We start from the raw sequence: 16977 nt of genomic DNA, 5'->3' as shown, positions 1-16977 counted from the left end.
AATATGAGTCCAATAATTTTTATTCATAAATCAAATGGGTAAAGGGTAAGGTAATACGTAATAATACAAAGCCTTTCTCACATCTTCCAAATTTAAGAGAATACTACAAAAATACTCTCAACCAAATAAAGAAACCTAATTAGAAATACTCCACAGTTCAAACCCACCCCTTGGCTTTATTACAAACAACATTCAATTAATTAATTAATTAATTAATTTAATTTTCAAAATTTATGCTAAGATTCCAAAATGAACTCAAAGGTAAAAGGCTATTTAAAAATAAAACAACAGCAATATAATAAAATAATGCCAAGCTTAATATATATTCTTTGATCTATACATTCTGGCATGTTAACGAGAAAAGATCCTTTAGTTATGAACTATCCTATAAATGAACCTACTTCAAATTAAGATTTTCAATGCTCTTACTTTCCAACTTCATGAAAAATCTTATAGACCTGAGTTGGCTTCTACGGATAAAATCCTAGTTAGTCACATCACACAACAGAATAGCCACTAAAATCTACGATCATACCTCTGCTTTAACTTTGTACAAATTCGCATAGCTGCACGAGTTGTTCAAATGCTACTAGGAGTGAGGTTTCGGTGGAAACAACTGTTGTATAGCTTGGGGCAAATTCAACACAATCTCTGCATAAGCTGATATGGGAGAAGCATAAAGTTTAAAAAAAGAAAAAAAGTGAATATCAATTAATAATATGTTAAACTGAAAATAATTGGGTAAGGAAGAATCTGCTAACCTTCTGGTAAGCTCATGGTTCGTAAAGCATCCTCTGCGTATGATAAACGAGCTGGAATAGGATGAGAGACAGTTCCTCCATTTTCCTTTTTGATGCTCAAGATTGATGAATTTGTCGTATTTTTCTTCATATGAGGCATTGGCCATGCAAGTACGCTGATTTTGGTTGGCAGCACGTAGATGAGATCGGCATATCTCAGACTGACAGTCACCGTGCTGGAAACAAATCACGTTTAAAGTTGAATATGACAAATTTTGAAAACTAAATGTAGTCAGAATTCCATTTTCATATTCTCTATCAATGTATAACTGAGAATTAAACACAATATGTACAAGTGAGTTTAGTGAACTAACCAGTCAGAATCATCAACCACAAATTCAATCATATGGAATGGAAGGCTATGATACAACTCCCTGATTTGGTTTCCATACAACTCCTTGATAAGCCGAACCTGAATGATTTATGAACACAATATATAAATCTTCTCTGTGTGTACAGAAGATGCACCATACAAACCATAATGTCAAGCAAGATTGTACAAGGAGTGTTCACCGTTCTACAAGTTCATCATCTTTTCCAATACCTTTCTTGCCAAGTTTCATGGTTAAATAAAAATAAAGATGTGAGCACTTTAAAATAAATTGAGATGAGGTTCTACTACTACTTCGTAAAGAGTGAATCTAGCAAAATGTTTGATAGTGGTATAAAAGTCATTGTTGGCCGTGTCTTACGTAAATTCACAGGTGGGGAGCATTTTTGTTCCTTTTTTTAATTATTAAAAAATGCTCGGGATCAAATAATAGATTTAGATTTTTTTTTTCTTCCAATTAATGGCGTCTAGAAAGCTTGTAACAACCTATTGGCTGATGTTATTTAATGGCATTCATGATTTTTTCCCTAAATTGCCTCCAAAACAAACCTCAAGGAAGGTCGTACGACCAACATACTTGGCAATGCCAAAATTTTTATTTGCTAATAAGGCAAAAGCAACCTTAAAAATGGTTATTTTCAAATATAGCATAATGAACCAAAATATTTACAAAATATCACAATCTATCCATGATAGATTAAGATAGACTACTATATGTATCTAGATACACACATATAGGTTCATTTGCGTCTATTACAGATAGATTGTGATATTTTGTTATATCTATAAATATTTTCAGAAGTTTTGTCATTTAAAATAATTTACTCCTTAAAAATCCTAAATTTTCTATTAAAGCTCATCAGTGGAATGATTTTAGGCTTCTCATACTAAATGGCGGTACTAAAGCAACTACCAGGATGCACAATCAAATTACTCTCTGCCCCACATAACACATGCAAAACCAAAGGCATAAAATAATGCTACTCCAACAACATCTTCGAATGTGCACAAGGGTATGTGTTGTGAAGAAAACAGAATGATAGGAACAAGCATGCTAAGTTTAAAAGTCCAAAAGTTATTGTGGGAAGATAATTTTCTGATATCTTACCTGTTCCCTTCTATCCACATAGGCCTGCAAAAGTTCTCCAATATAATCTATAAATTTCTGCAGGATTGAAAGATGAAAGTCAACATGTTAAAATCAATTTATTTGCACTAATCTCAAATCATAAATGCAAATTCAGGCAACCAACTCTACCATTGCGTTAGAGGAGAGAAGATCGTTTTCTGCTTCTCTAACTGGCAGAAAGAATGGAATTGTGTGTTCTAGGACAGTCATCTTTTCAAGGAATGACTTGCTTTCAAGCACGCAATGATAAAGTTCACAGGGCTCACCTGCAAATTATTCAACCAGATCACTCCACTTCCAAGGCATGACAAAATGAACTGTCACACCATCAAAATAAAAATCAAGAGTAATAAATGGTTTGATCAAAATATTTTACCACATAAAATTCACGTTTCGCTGCAACAAGAGAAAATAATATAATAGAAGTTCTGAGCAATTTGTATGCTTGCACTAAACGATACATATACTTTCTGGCATAAATCAAAGTTTCTTAGCTACGTGAAACATGAAATTAGAGGAGCTGATGCAAAATATCAACCACAATTTTTACCGCGGCATTAGGTTCAAGTGTCTAAACAACAAACAAAAATGAAATAATACTTACGTTCAAATATTTTAAAAGGCCTGGTGGCCTAAAAATCCTCTCAACTACAACTGCTTTTATTGAAACAATGAATAAAATTATCAGATTCGTACAACATACACTTCCTTTTATTGAAAGAATCAAAATATTCAATTTCTTTTGCTTCACAAGCTAAATATTATAGAACGTAAAAGAATCAGGTTACCTGCAAAAGATGTCTCATATTGTATGCCAATCCTCGCTCCTTCCAAGCAGCAAATAACCTGTTAAACCAAAACCGTGCTCATGTTCAACTTTAAGTGCCCTGTCTGAAAATATTTTCCTCCATATATCAATGGCCTACAACGGAATTGTCACTCTCCATTATAGGTTATCATCAACAACAGCTACTCACGTTTAGTAAATAGCTGTTTTGCAAAAGAAAACACTTCCACTAATTACTCAAAGGAGCAAAACACAAACGGAGACAAGGTATCACACACAAAATCACAAAGATTTTAAGAAGTTCTCCCACAGGCATTAATAATAAATAAAGAAAGAAAGAAAGGCCTAAAGTTGGAAAATGAACTCCAAAGAGAAGCTTTAAATTCAATGGCCTCTCACATTCCCAAGATCCACACGCACCTAGGAATTCCAAAGAACCATCAAAATGCATAGTCACGGAAAACTTACCTTGGTTCCAACTTTGTAGGTGATTTTTTCCTGTGGCAAAATATCTGCATCCTCCGGCATGGCCTTTCTTTCTGCTTCCATATGAACCTGATAAATGGACAGTACCATAAGCATTTTATCCACAACATGAATCAATGGATCGGATAGGCATAGACAACCATTGCGCATCAATAGTCTTTATCTGAATTAACTAGTTTTTTAGAATGAATGTGAGATTTGGAAAAAAGAAATTGAACTACAATTTCATGATTTAATGTCATACCCGCTCTCTTATTGTTGCTAAAAGTCCATCATTCCACTGTTCACCATCCAAATATATTTCTGCACGAACCATAAAAAAGAGGGGGGAATGCCACTTAACTTCCTGATGCCAACTGACTCATTTAAACTATTGATATCATGCCAAACTAACAAGAGAAAAGATAGTAGAAAATGTCCACAGCAGAGTTACCTTGAGTCTGGGATGCTCTAGCAGCTTCAAATTCTTTTTGTAAGCGCTCAAATATCATCTTGTCAGAGTCCCTATTGTTAAGTATTCATTATTAATATTTAATAAACCACTACTTATGCACAAAATAATTGCCCAATGAGTGAAAGAAAGCTTTTTAAAAATAATAAGGCCAACTTCATAGACATATTGATTCCTTGCTAATGTACACAGATAAACATATTAATCTTGTCGGATTAGCCTATCAACAACCTACCCTTCTTTTCACATACCAAGTGCAATCAACCTTATGGGCATCAACTAACATAGTTTATACAGATGCATCATGCATACAATAGAAAAATACTAGGATTTCTAGATAGCTTGCACATAAGCTACAAATCTTAGAAGAAAAATAGTATCACATGAGTCACTTGCAGCTATTATTTTCTCAGCACCAGGACTATAACAAAAAATGTCAACAATCATTTATTTTGCCAGATATACATTCCCTAATTGACCTATTTACAAGTCAGTTGATTCTTCTTTTAACATAAATCAACTTATTGGAGTGAAATAACATGGAATAGAGGAAAGCCCATAAAAAGAAGAAACTTCACCATAAACAGGGAGAACAAGAGCTCACAGGCAGAAGTCCTAACTTTCATAATAAAAAACATTGGATATTTACAAAATAAATTTGAACCTAGCATAAAAAGCAGCATATGCATCAATTGACAAGTCATGGGATGTGCGAGTTAGAAATTAATATATGATGAGAATTGACGGATAGCATTTGAAAAGAACCGCTACATCTTTACTAAAAGGAACAAGATATCAACATCTCCTCATCTAGCCATGTTATTTCCAACCAAACTCCAAGAATTCTAAAGCTAAATGATCATAAATAAACCCCCTCAAAGTTCAATCATGTTCACAATTAAGATGAGACAAACATAACTACTTCACAGATAGCTCACCTAGAGAGACGCTCTGTTAATTCACTGTGCCTTTTCAGGACATTTGAAACTGCAAAAAAGCTACTGCTAAGTATTGTACTAAGAAACTAAAACTTCGCCTATTTCATTAAACCATAAAACTACATAAATGAAAATTTGAAAAGAACAGAAGACAAAAAGTACATCTTGCTCGTGTAGTCTCCATTCTAATATCTTCATCCAGCAGTCCACTCTGTCATAGAGAAAGAGACGTAAAAGTAATTTTATGAAATTCAACCGACGAAAATTTTTACCCAGCTAAAAAAAAGGAAAAGTTACATTGAAGATTAACAAAACTCGGAACCAAACATCATAGAAAGAAGAATTAAAACATAATTTCAGTTGCACTTGAACTCAACACACACACACACACACAAAGACAATCAAGAATTAAACAATAACTTCATAGAGATAGCATAAATAAATAATACCCCTACCCCTATCCATATAAATTTAAAACATACATAGTAGGGCATATATTTTCTTAACAAAATTGAACAATACAGCCTACAACAGTGAGTTATGAAAGGATCACAACATAGATATTGGCCAAAAACTTCCATAATATGTGTAACGCAAATGAACCATGTTAATGTATGGCTTGTACCTTGACCATAAATTAGTACCAGGAAAATGTAGTTTGAAATGGTACTTCTGAAGATGATTAGGTGTGCAAAAAAATGATGGATCTCTAGTTGCACTTACGACAACATGAGGTTAGTTCTCAGTGAAAATCTTCAATTCCAATCTAATAGACTTTGTATTTTATTTAATTTCTTAAATTCTAAGAAACATTTGCAACTGTTGGATCAAATAACCACAACTCAACAAAAAGCACTGCAAACGTAGTGTGGTTAGATTGTTCTTGGGAAAACAGAAAGAGTTTTGACATTAATCCATATACATCTCATCAACTACTCTCATCCAGTGCCACTCAACCGTCTCAAACAACAGTGTTTTAACACCAAGTCATAAAAGAACATTTACCGAGTATTGAATTGAAGATAAAAAATTAACAAACCAATAAAACTTTTGCCAGTTAACTCCTAGAAGTAACATGACTAGAGTTTCGCAAATTACTTATTACCATTGTCCCCTGGAAAACCGCAGCACGATCCCCTACTTCAAGCCTTCCGATCGTCAAAATAATCACATAATAAATTCTCAAAGTAAATAAAACCTCAAGCATTGAGCATTGTTCGATATTAACCATAAAAATTCCATCCACAACTCATATAAATAACCACGACAGTCACAAAACGTCTTAATCCTAATTCCAACCGCGACATGAAGAAGAAATCACAATTCACAAGAATTAAACTAAACTCTCGAAATGCCATATTTCATCCAGAAACCTAAACTCTCAATACAATTTCCGCATCATATACGTAACTACGGAGTCAAATCGTTATGGAATGAAGAAAAACAAGTAACAAGAGTAAGACCGTAAATATACCTTGCGAGAAGATTCGCCAGGGTGTGGATTCTTTCTGACTTTCTTCCTGATTGATTCTTCGATGTCGCTCTCCATATCACAACAAAATCGCAATGAAATTGAGAAGAAAGAAAAGGTTCGGAGTTTTGGCGCCCAGTGAACTGCAGCCAAATTTAGGCGGGTTTTCCCGGCACGTAAATTAGGGCTTTGAAATATGCCCGCTGTTTTTTTCGAGATACCCGCTCTTTTCTCTTCTTATTTTTCCTCTTTCAATTCCAATTCAATATCAAAACCATATTTCAAATATATATATAATCTTTTTGCCCATAGACACCTCCCACCGAATTACATTTAAAAATTCTATAAATCTATACCAATTAATCAACCATAGCTTAGCTCAACAAATACCGACAAAACTTAATTGAATAAAGTCTTTTTTATTCTTTCGACGAAAATTAAATAATTTTTAACTAAAAAATGATGAATTGATATATTTTTTTCATAATTTATGGAAGATTGAGAATGAATCTCAAGTCTTAAAATTGGTAATACCAATTAACAAAAAAAAAGAATGTTGTTTTTAAGTGAGTGAAAATGAAAATGAAGTATGAAAGTAAGTAAAATAAGTTTGGAAATAAATGGAAGAGAGTTCACAATGAAATTTGATTAAAAAGTTAGAATTAAGAAATAAGCAACTTTTGAATTGCACATTAAGAAAAAGAGTAAAATATTGATTTGATATGAAGAGGTAGGGAGGAAGATGAAGGAGAAGAGGAGATTGAATGCAGAGATAATAGATAGCTACGAAGAAGCAAAACACGAATAATAATTATTATAAGAAATAAAGAAAAAGAAAACGCGATCGTTAAAATAAAAAAAATAAAACTAAATTATAAGAGAGAGAGAGAGAGAGAGAGAGAGAGGAAAATAAGAGAGAGAGAGACAGAGGTTGAAGGACAGAGAGAAAGCAAACGAAAGTTCGAAGCTCCGAAGATTCGGACCGAGCCACTTAGCTTCAATTTTCTCTTCAATTTGTCAAGTTTGTCAAAGGTCAGAGCTGAAGCAATCGCTATGTCTTTGTTGTTCAAATGCTATTGAGCTTAGTCGGCGAGATTCAATGTGCTTCATATCTCTGCAATTTGTGCTCTGTTCACTCCACTCGACTTTGCTCAACTTACTGATCTCTTTATTTGGCTTCGAAATTTCGTGTTTCGAACTTCAGGGCTTGCGAATTCTGTTCAAAGAATGATGGGTTTGTATTGGTTCTTCGACCCAATTCGCGTTTTTCAGTAGTTGTTGATTTCTTTGTTTGTTCCCGTGTTCTGAACTTGGGTTTCGTTGTTTTTCGAAGTTAGGGTTTTTATTTGCTATTGTTTTGCAATAGGTTTGATTTGGTTTTTGAAATTTTGGCGGGATTTAGTGAGCCATGTAGTGGGTTTAACTTCTAGGGTTGTGGTTTTTGAGAAGTTGCGATTTCGAGTTGCATTTTGTGCTTTGTAGTTGGGGAAAGAAAAGGATCAGTTGGAAATATGATTGCTGCAATTCTGATGAAATCCGTCCTGGGATTTCCTTGATCTGTTGGGGTTGAATTTTGGGAACTGGTTCAAATGATGCCGACCTTGAAAAATTAACCTGCATTGATTGATATGTGGGGGTGAAATTTTCGTGTTTCTTTTTTCTTTTTCTTCGATTGTTGGCCAAGTTTCGTGTCTGTAATTGAGTGATTCTGTAAAGGGTGTGTGAATCTGTCTGCTGAGAAATGCAACCTCAGCAGAGCTTGAGAATTGACTTGGGTGAATTGAAATCTCAGATAGTGAAGAAACTTGGAGCCGATCGGTCAAAACGGTACTTCTTTTACTTGAATAGGTTCCTGAGTCAAAAGCTGAGTAAGAATGAGTTTGATAAGTCATGTTGTCGTGTACTCGGAAGGGAGAATCTTTGGCTGCATAATCAATTGATACAGTCAATTTTGAAGAATGCTTGTCAAGCTAAGGTGGCACCACCAATACCTGTTGCAGGCTATCCGAAAACATCAACGCAATCTGCAAAAATTTCCCCTCTCGTAGAAGATGGGAATGAAGATGGTGGAGCTGTTTTTCCTACTTCAACGCAAAATATTCCCGGTTGGTCCAATGGAGTTTCACCAAGAAAGTGCAGGTCTGGGATACGTGATCGCAAGCTCAAAGACAGACCCAGTATACTGGGGCCAAATGGGAAGGTTGAATGTATCTCACATCTATCAGCCAACATGGATAATGGTGATGCAACACTATGTGACTATAAGAGACCAGTGCAGAATCTGCAAGGAATTGCTGAACTACCTGAAAACAATATTGAGGTCAGAGTTCCACAACCGTCAGGAAAGCAAGACCTACAAAATAAGATCCAGGTTGAAGCAACCAAGGTTGAAGACAGGGAAGAAGCAGGACAGTCAAATCACTCGAGTTTGCTTCGGAGCCGATTACTTGCACCTCTTGGGATTCCTTTTTGCTCAGCTAGTATCGGTGGGGCTCGCAAAACAAGGCCAGTGGATTGTGGGGGAGATTTTAGCTTAAGTGATGTTGGTCATTTGTTGGATACTGAGTCGTTGAGACGACGCATGGAACAAATTGCTGCTGTACAGGGCCTGGGCAGTGTTTCTGCAGATTGTGCTAATATTTTGAATAAGGTGTTGGATGTATATTTGAAGCAGTTAATTAGGTCTTGTGTTGACTTAGTTGGAGCGTGGCCTGCATATGAGCCTGAGAAACCTCTTTCTCATAAGCAGCAGTTTCAGGGGAAGGTTATTAATGGCATGTTGCCAAATAATCAATTACACGGACGACATAGCAATGGAAGCGAAGAAGTTGTGCACGAGCACAGGTTACAATGTTCGATATCGTTGCTTGACTTCAAGGTAGCAATGGAGCTTAATCCAACACAATTAGGGGAAGACTGGCCTTTGTTACTGGAGAAAATTTGTATGCGTACCTTCGGGGAATGAAACCACTCTGATATTTCTGTTTATCCCATTCCACAGTGTAGCTGACCTGTCACAGTTCAAAGGGGTTGAGAATTGAGCTCAAAGACCTCTCAGCTCTACTCATTTGTGAGTAAACAAAAATTGCCCAAATCTTGATAGAAGCCCTGGCTTGCAAGAATTCAAGCAGATCAAACATCAATATTGATTTTCATTCTTGGGAATCATTTAACTGTGACTAAGCTTGGACACTGTCAGCCAGAATGCCCATCAGCGATTGATCTACGTTTCATCTTTAACCATGATTTAAGGGTCTCAAGCTTTTCATGTAAATTTAGATCACTGAGGAATTATACGAAATTTTGCAGAGATACAGTTTGTAGCTTGGTGAGAGGTAACCACTGGTGCAAGAACTTAGTGATGCTATTTGTGTATTTAAATCTGAGAATTGATTTGAATTTCATATGAATAACTCATCAACAGACAACAATCTGCAGATAGCTCTGTATTTCGTGCTTACCTTTTGTTTTTTTTTTTTTTTTGGGTGGGGGGGGGGGGGGGGGGGGGGGGGGTTGGTTGTTAGATAGAAAGATGCATATGCTAGCATTTTTATTCCCTACACATCTATGTTCAAAACGTTCCACGTCTATAATGCAATAGTCAGCCACATTTAGATTCTGATTCTTCTGTTTGATCATCTGATTCAACTAAAGGAACAGGATACTTACTGATGGTATTTGTTTTTCTGTACAACTTCTTAAGCATATATCCATATTCCTAGTTCACGGTGATCAACTGTTTTGACTCAAAGATTCAGGCTTAGATCCTTGAACTTTCATGTTTTTTAAAAAAATTCTTATATTCAACAAGGTGTTTCTCTCCCAACGTCCACTAATGAATACCTGTTAAGCATATTGTGACCGTTTCACTAAATGATTTCTCTCGGTTTGTTGCCATAATCAAAGGTGAAACCTTGACTAAGTGCACCACCAATTTTAACAGAGGTCCATTCCAGAGGATTCAAACTCCAACATGGAATATTTGAAAAAACAAAGAAAATGAAACTAGTATAGAAATCCAGTAACAAAAATCAGATATAAATCTGACTGCTTTCAGTCCAATTTAGAAAATTCAGTAAATGGAAATACTGAGAATTTAAACGGACGGTTTGTACAAGTGGGGAGAGATTTCATTCACCGATTAGACTGAGTTTGGACTTCAAAGCCAAAGGTTGGCCTGTGCTTATTAACTTGGTTTAAATAGAACAGATTTGCTATGTACAATAAATCTTGGGTGGGGGGTGGGGGGTGGGGGGAGAAGATTGATCCTCCTCCTTTTTCTTTTTTTCTTTTTATCTTTTTTTGGACATAATCAAACGAATTATGAAGGCAAAGCCGAAGCAGGTTCCTCCACAGATGCTTTGCATATGGGGCACCAATTCTTCAGCCGCAGCCACTGATGTATGCACCCTTCATGGTAAGTATGCTCACACTGCAGCGTCCCGACTTCATCTCCATTCAAGTACTCCTCCTGCAACAGAAGAAAATTTTGAAACACGTTACTTAACTGCTCAACGTGTGGATTTCTGTATGAAAAATGTGAATGATCAAGAAACTCGGGCAGTTTAAATATGGTTTTAGTTCTTGAATCTTTGGCTTGCCCTGTTATTTGTTTTAAATTTTATAAACCGTACACTCCATAGAAGTTTTATGGTAAAGGACCAAAAACACGGAGTCTAATAGGAGTTAAAGCATTAAAATTGATATTTTATTTGCTGCTTTTTTTTTTTTTTTTGCCCTATATTTATAAATTAAAAAAGCATCAAATTTCACATTATAAAAATTTAGACAAAATAATTGAAGGTGTTGTGAAAATTGACGTTCAAACTTCAGGTACTAGAATAGAAAACAGTTGAACTTAGAAACATCCATTTCTGGTTGCCATATATTGTCACCTCCTTATATTAGAGGTGACCATAATGTCAGATATGTTGGTATACAAATGCAAATCCTGACATTATGGTAAAAATATACCTGGAGAACAAATCAGTAACTTTGTCACAGTTTCAGGTATTTTTATCCTCAGTTCCAAAATTCTCAAAGCTAAGCTTAAATATGGCTTAATTTCCCTTTTGGTTTCTAACTTTATACTATAACCAAATGTTAAGAACAAGCAGCTAGTGTAAACAGACCTGGCAGATACAACATTTGACGCCATCCTCGTACTCGCTGCCAGCAGCAGATGTATCCTCTCCCTCTGCCTGTCTAGACTGATACGTGCTTCTGTTCAAGCATTGTGATAATGCTTCCTCAGTAACTGCTGTACTGACAGTTCCCATTCTCTCTTCTAGAGCAAGTAATTCCTATCAAGCATCACAAAATAGTCGATAAATACAAATACGAGAACAACCGACACAAGAGGAGCTATAGGCCAAAATGCAACTCAAAATGGCAGGACAGAGGAGACAGATTTGGATACAACAGGATCTGAAAGGGAGCAGCATAGTATTTCTAAAGAAAATAGCAAACCTCATATGACATGTTATCAATATCCAGCCTCATGTCTCTATGCTGATCATAGAAGTTTAAGCCACTGAGGAAAAGGTTGGTCTCTAAAAGAATTACTTGCTGCAAGGTAAATTAAATGTTAGCTCAAAATGTAGGGAATGAATAAAGTAACAAGACAAAAATATCAAGAACTGCCTACCTCATATGTTAGCTCTTCTTCATGTTCAATCCTTTCAAGTGCCAGCAATACCTTAAAGCCAGATGCAACATTTTAAATTAGAGACATTGACTAGACTGAGAAAGCGAAGTATTCTTTTTCATAGATCTTTGCCAAAATAAATGAAATGTACCTCAGCAATACCATAATGTCGAAAGCTGTCTCGAGTTGTTAAAGAGCGAGCCAATCCAATGTCTGCGGGACTAGCAGGTCTATGAATAAGTATATTCTCATTCATACTATCTGACCTTCTGTAAGAAATTGGGTGGTCTGGAATCAACTCGGTAGATACTTCATGTGTAATATTATCTGTAGAGCTGTCAGGTTGATGGTCTTGCGACACCTGAGAGATCATGGACCGCGACTCGTGCAAAGATGTACCGTTTCTGTCAGGTCTGTTGCCATGTGATCTTGCTCTTGACGTCCCATTATTCAACGTCCTGGACCGACCTGATGTGATCCCATTTTCTCTGTTAGAAGTTCCTTTTTTGGCTCCTCTTGAATCAGATATAGAAACGCCATAACCAGAGCTAGTAATCCTTCTTTCCAAGGATGACCCATTCATTTTCTTTCCTTTTGTAGAGCTACTTTCTGCTTCAGGATTCCTTTTTTTTGCCATATCCTTCCGTTTACTAGAATTTGGATCTGATGAAGAACAACCAGATGAGATGACATCAGATATTGAATTACATCTGAAATTTCTCAAGGTTTGCCTACCTGCACCACCACGTGCTGTCGGGCGAGTACTTTTAGAAGCTGTCAACACAGAAGAAGTTGCTGGAGTGTCTTTATTACGTGTTCCAGATCTTTGATTGAAATCCCTTCGCCCTCTTGTGTTTGGTGCAACACTGGAGCTTCCTGGTTCCATCATTGTGTCATCAGTGGAATTGGAACTTTTAAGACCAACACGAAGACCAGTTCGTATCCCTTCATTTGATGGGATGACCTGAGAAATCTCTGGATCATCCTGAGTGCTACTAGTTTCTGAAGAGTCTGTTTCCTGGGTGGATAGTTTTCTCTGCGTTTCAACTACAGATTTCTTGGAACCTCGAACAGCATAGTAAGTCTTAGAGGAACTTCCGGCTGTTTCTTTGCCACTTGAGGAGGTACGAAAAGACTGCAATGGAGATTTATGTTTCTCTGAATAACTACCCCGTGTGCTCTTGGGAGAGTTTAGCCTACCACTGCAACCAATTCGGCTACAATATTTACCTTCTTGGTCTCTGTTATTTGCAGTATCTCTCAAAATTAAACTGGGTCCCCTTCTGGATGTATATCCATCAGCAACTCTTTTACTAGGGTAATCATCCATGTACAATAAATTGTAGATGCTCCAACTCTGCAACAACCATCTCCAAGATGAAAATTTGAAGGAAAAAAATTACAACATCATGCAGATGCAGGCAACTGAGGAAACAAAGTGGTAGTTTTTACATAGCAGGGCAAGGTGCCGTCCAAATTTCAAATAATAGCATCTAATTTGAACACAATCAATAACAATAATTTGTTAACAGTCATCGAGGCTGAAAATTTCATTCTTAGATATCCATGACATTAAGAATGGAAATCCAAAAATAGTAATTCAAGAAAAGGATACCAACTATCAAGTTACTCCAGTCCAGGTTTATGATTGACATAATAGATATATACCAACTGGCTAGCTGAAACAGAAGACCCAAATCATGAAATAATTAAATTGCATATGTTTACTAAATGAAATTATAAACCAAAAAATTAACGCTACTGTACTTCATCAAACTAAGTTGTCTGATGAATAAGTATAAGGCAAGATCATAAAATCAATGAAGGATAATGGCCATGTTTAAGAAATTTGATGAAAAACAAAGTCTATCTATGGTTAACAAGTATTGGACTCAAAAGAAAAAATAGGCCCCCCACAGGTATTGTTTCTCATAGCCAAATGTATACTGCTAAGCTCCTTAGTTGCTCTAAGCCAAAACTGAACCTAAACATTTATAAAGTAGTTAGTTAGGTATATTAATACGACATTCGTAAAAGGGTATTAATTAGAGAGGGAGTTAGCATAATTTGCTAAAAATAGGAGGGTGAGCGTGTGCGTGTGTGTTTGGGGGGTGGGCAATAGTTGAGTGATCAAGGACTTGGGTTAGCATACTCAAGAGAGAAGGTCCCAAGGGCCGCTATACTTGGGTTATCTTATCATTTCAGCTCTAGTTAGAAAGTAGCCTAACGACATATTTTCATATTTAATATATAAGTAATTAAACATAACAAATAAAAAAAAAGAGTAAAATATACTAAGAAATATAGCAGTCTAAGGACTCTTCGCTCTCCTTCATCACCTAACATCCATTGCAATGAAACAAACCAAGCTTCAACAAGGATTAAAGCAAAAACATCATTAAGATCAAGAGAGTCACCCATGATACAGAAACACTCATTCGGGTACAAAACATAAATAAATAACTTGGCACTTCCAAAAAAAATAATTACGTTAAGGTCTATTTTAATAAGATGATCAAATTAACCTAAAATAAAGGAACAAAAAACAGGGCCAATTTGATTAAAGTCAAAATAAAAAGAAAACCAAAAGAAGTAAAAAGGTAAAGGAGTCTTATGTGTCAGGTGCTCAAAATCCATCCCCACAAAAAGCGAAGCCTATCATTTTTTTTCCCAGGATAAAGTGATTCTTCATTGTTCTATACACAAAAAGCTCACTCCTCCATAGTTATAAAACAAAATAGCTCCGTGATTGAAGGGATTAAAAAAGCTCAATAAACAGGAGAAAAAACTATCAAAACAAGAAAAGAAAAAACCAAGATCAGTTCACAGCTTCAGTTAACACCCAATAGAATTTTCTTGAACAAGGGGGTCTAAAAACAGTTGAATAACAACCAACCCAAATTCCCAATATTCCAACAAAGGGGAAGAAGAAACCCAATAGATATTACGAAAACAGAGAATCAAATTCATGTCAGAACTCCCAGAAAGTGGTATCGTATCATAAGACCAAAAAGAGAGGTCGAAGAACAATACCCATATCCCAAAACACCATAAATTCAACAAAAACAAAAACACCGAATCAATCAACCCTTCTGAAAATCATCCACCATAAGAAAAATCCCACGTATGAATCGAAACAAGAAACAGAACCCATGATTCAAAAAAGCTAAAAAATAAAAAGGAGTAAAACATATAATTAATAAATCAATCAATCAATCAATCAATCAATAATCTACCTGGTATCCTCTCGGTAGTGATCAAGAACAATCAAAGAGAGGAAGAAGTAGAGAAGCTTAATGAAGGAAGTAAGAAGAGAAAACGAGAGAGGGAGGGTATAATCTGTGAGAGAGAAAAGAAAATGAAAAAGGGGGAATGAGAAAGGGGCAAAAACGTGTATGAATGATCCGAGGAGGAAAGGCTTTGTCGATTTGTAATCCCAATATAATGAAATCAACTAAACTTCATTGGGAAAAAAAAGAAGGAAACGGAAAAAGAGGAGAGAGGAGAGAGGTTTAGGAAAGGAAAACGGGGGCGGACCGAAAAACTCTATAGTGGTGCCGTCCAAATAGCAATAAAAATAAAAAGTAGAGAGAGGAGGAGGAGGAGGAGAGAGAGTGGGAGGTTGGAGGAATATAGAGCGTTGGATTGAAAGTCAAAGATCAATGGCTGTAAATGGGTGCAACGTCATCTTCAAAAAGGCTCCATTTTTGTGGACTGGAAGGAACAGAGAAGCTCTGCCCCACCTCACCAGCTGACCCGCCTACCCCTTCTTTCTTTTCCTTTTATTTTCATTTTGGGTGGCTTTTAGCCTCTTATCTAATCCACTCTTCTTCTTTTTTTTATGTTTTATTCTTAGGGTTTTTCCCCTCCTCTCCCCTTTCCTTTTTTGGCTTTTTTTTATTCCTATTATTATTTTATTAACAAAATATTTACTTCATATATCATTTTATTTCATAGATAGTAAATAGTTTGTTAATTTTTTAGAAAAATATTTATTCAATATTATTTGGATGTTCGTATTTCTCACTTATTCTTAGTTATTTTAATAAATTTTAAACTTAGTTTCTACGTCTAGTTAGTGTTTATTTTCTTATATATAAAAATTATCAATTACAATTTGTACCATAAAAAAATATCTGCATATTACATTTTTATACATGAAAATTATTGTTATTATTATTATATTAAATTAAAGATAGAAATACCAAAATTAAAGATAAAAACTTCAAAAAAAAATTATTATGGATAACAAAAAGTAATAATAACAGTTAGATTATTTTTATACATAGCAAAAATACTTAAATAATAAACCATAGATGGTTTGATCAACATTGTTATATTGATAAATAATTTTAAGTTTTTTACTATGTTTAAAAGTATTTCTAATAAACATCAAACTATTAACGTATATTAGTAGTTTAAAATTTAAATCTCTTTTTCAATATTTTATTTTAAATAATATTCGTTTTTTTAATATTTTGTAAATAGTTAAATTTTTTTTACAATTCTTGTATTGCATAATGTTTTCCTTTGTCATTCAAGGAATATGATAAATAAAACTAATAAGATAGCCTTCGTAATTGGTAAGTAAAATAAAAATTTTACACATGACTTGTGTGTGTGTATATATATATGCACACAATAATGCACACTTGAGATATACTCATACTTCAAAGTTTAAAAGAAAAAAACATTGGTTATATATATGTGTAGAATAATTTTTTAAAATGTTGAGAAAATAGGTTAAATTGAAAATGAAAGTATGGGTTAGACCTTAAATGCTCAAATTCGAATCCTAATATCATATGAGTTTAACGCAACATCATATTATATACTTTTAAATACAACATGCAACTTGATTTTCTAATTATGGTACAAAGACTTTAACATCTAACATTAAAATTAAGCGTACAAGTTTATCGCCAATTAAATTATGT

The 16977-nt window shown here is 35.0% G+C and overlaps 3 protein-coding genes across 4 annotated transcripts; 1 reads left to right on the top strand and 2 right to left on the bottom strand.

Annotated features, from left to right (window-relative positions):
* Positions 1 to 272: 272 nt before the first annotated feature.
* LOC101206507 lies at positions 273 to 6765 on the bottom strand. The gene is made up of 12 exons (XM_004138719.3): positions 6397 to 6765; positions 5085 to 5133; positions 4923 to 4971; positions 3967 to 4037; positions 3778 to 3836; positions 3516 to 3602; positions 3049 to 3106; positions 2390 to 2526; positions 2240 to 2296; positions 1115 to 1212; positions 762 to 976; positions 273 to 660 (listed from the first exon to the last, which is right to left on the bottom strand). Exons 1-12 carry the CDS (start codon positions 6469 to 6471, stop codon positions 590 to 592), a joined length of 1026 nt encoding a protein of 341 aa, XP_004138767.1. The 5' UTR covers positions 6472 to 6765; the 3' UTR covers positions 273 to 589.
* A 192-nt stretch (positions 6766 to 6957) lies between these two features.
* On the top strand, positions 6958 to 9851 carry LOC101213741. Its single transcript, XM_004138832.3, has one exon. It carries the CDS (start codon positions 8135 to 8137, stop codon positions 9356 to 9358), a length of 1224 nt encoding a protein of 407 aa, XP_004138880.1. The 5' UTR covers positions 6958 to 8134; the 3' UTR covers positions 9359 to 9851.
* A 564-nt stretch (positions 9852 to 10415) lies between these two features.
* On the bottom strand, positions 10416 to 15592 carry LOC101206272 (probable E3 ubiquitin-protein ligase RHG1A). Of its 2 annotated transcripts, XM_011651459.2 has the most exons (7): positions 15277 to 15592; positions 12776 to 13397; positions 12192 to 12703; positions 12041 to 12091; positions 11863 to 11961; positions 11526 to 11696; positions 10416 to 10864 (listed from the first exon to the last, which is right to left on the bottom strand). In XM_011651459.2, the coding sequence occupies exons 2-7, from the start codon at positions 13368 to 13370 to the stop codon at positions 10715 to 10717; spliced, it is 1578 nt and encodes a 525-aa protein (XP_011649761.1). In that variant the 5' UTR covers positions 13371 to 13397; positions 15277 to 15592; the 3' UTR covers positions 10416 to 10714. The 2 variants fall into 2 exon arrangements, with proteins under 2 accessions (XP_011649761.1, XP_004138766.1); XM_004138718.3 differs by having other exon boundaries at positions 12192 to 13397.
* Between the last annotated feature and the right edge of the window lie 1385 nt (positions 15593 to 16977).

Source organism: Cucumis sativus, chromosome 2, assembly GCF_000004075.3.
Source record: "Cucumis sativus cultivar 9930 chromosome 2, Cucumber_9930_V3, whole genome shotgun sequence".
In the NCBI taxonomy this organism is placed as follows: Eukaryota; Viridiplantae; Streptophyta; class Magnoliopsida; order Cucurbitales; family Cucurbitaceae; genus Cucumis; species Cucumis sativus.
Note: the sequence above shows the minus strand (reverse complement) of the source record. Positions and strands in the feature narration are given on the sequence as shown.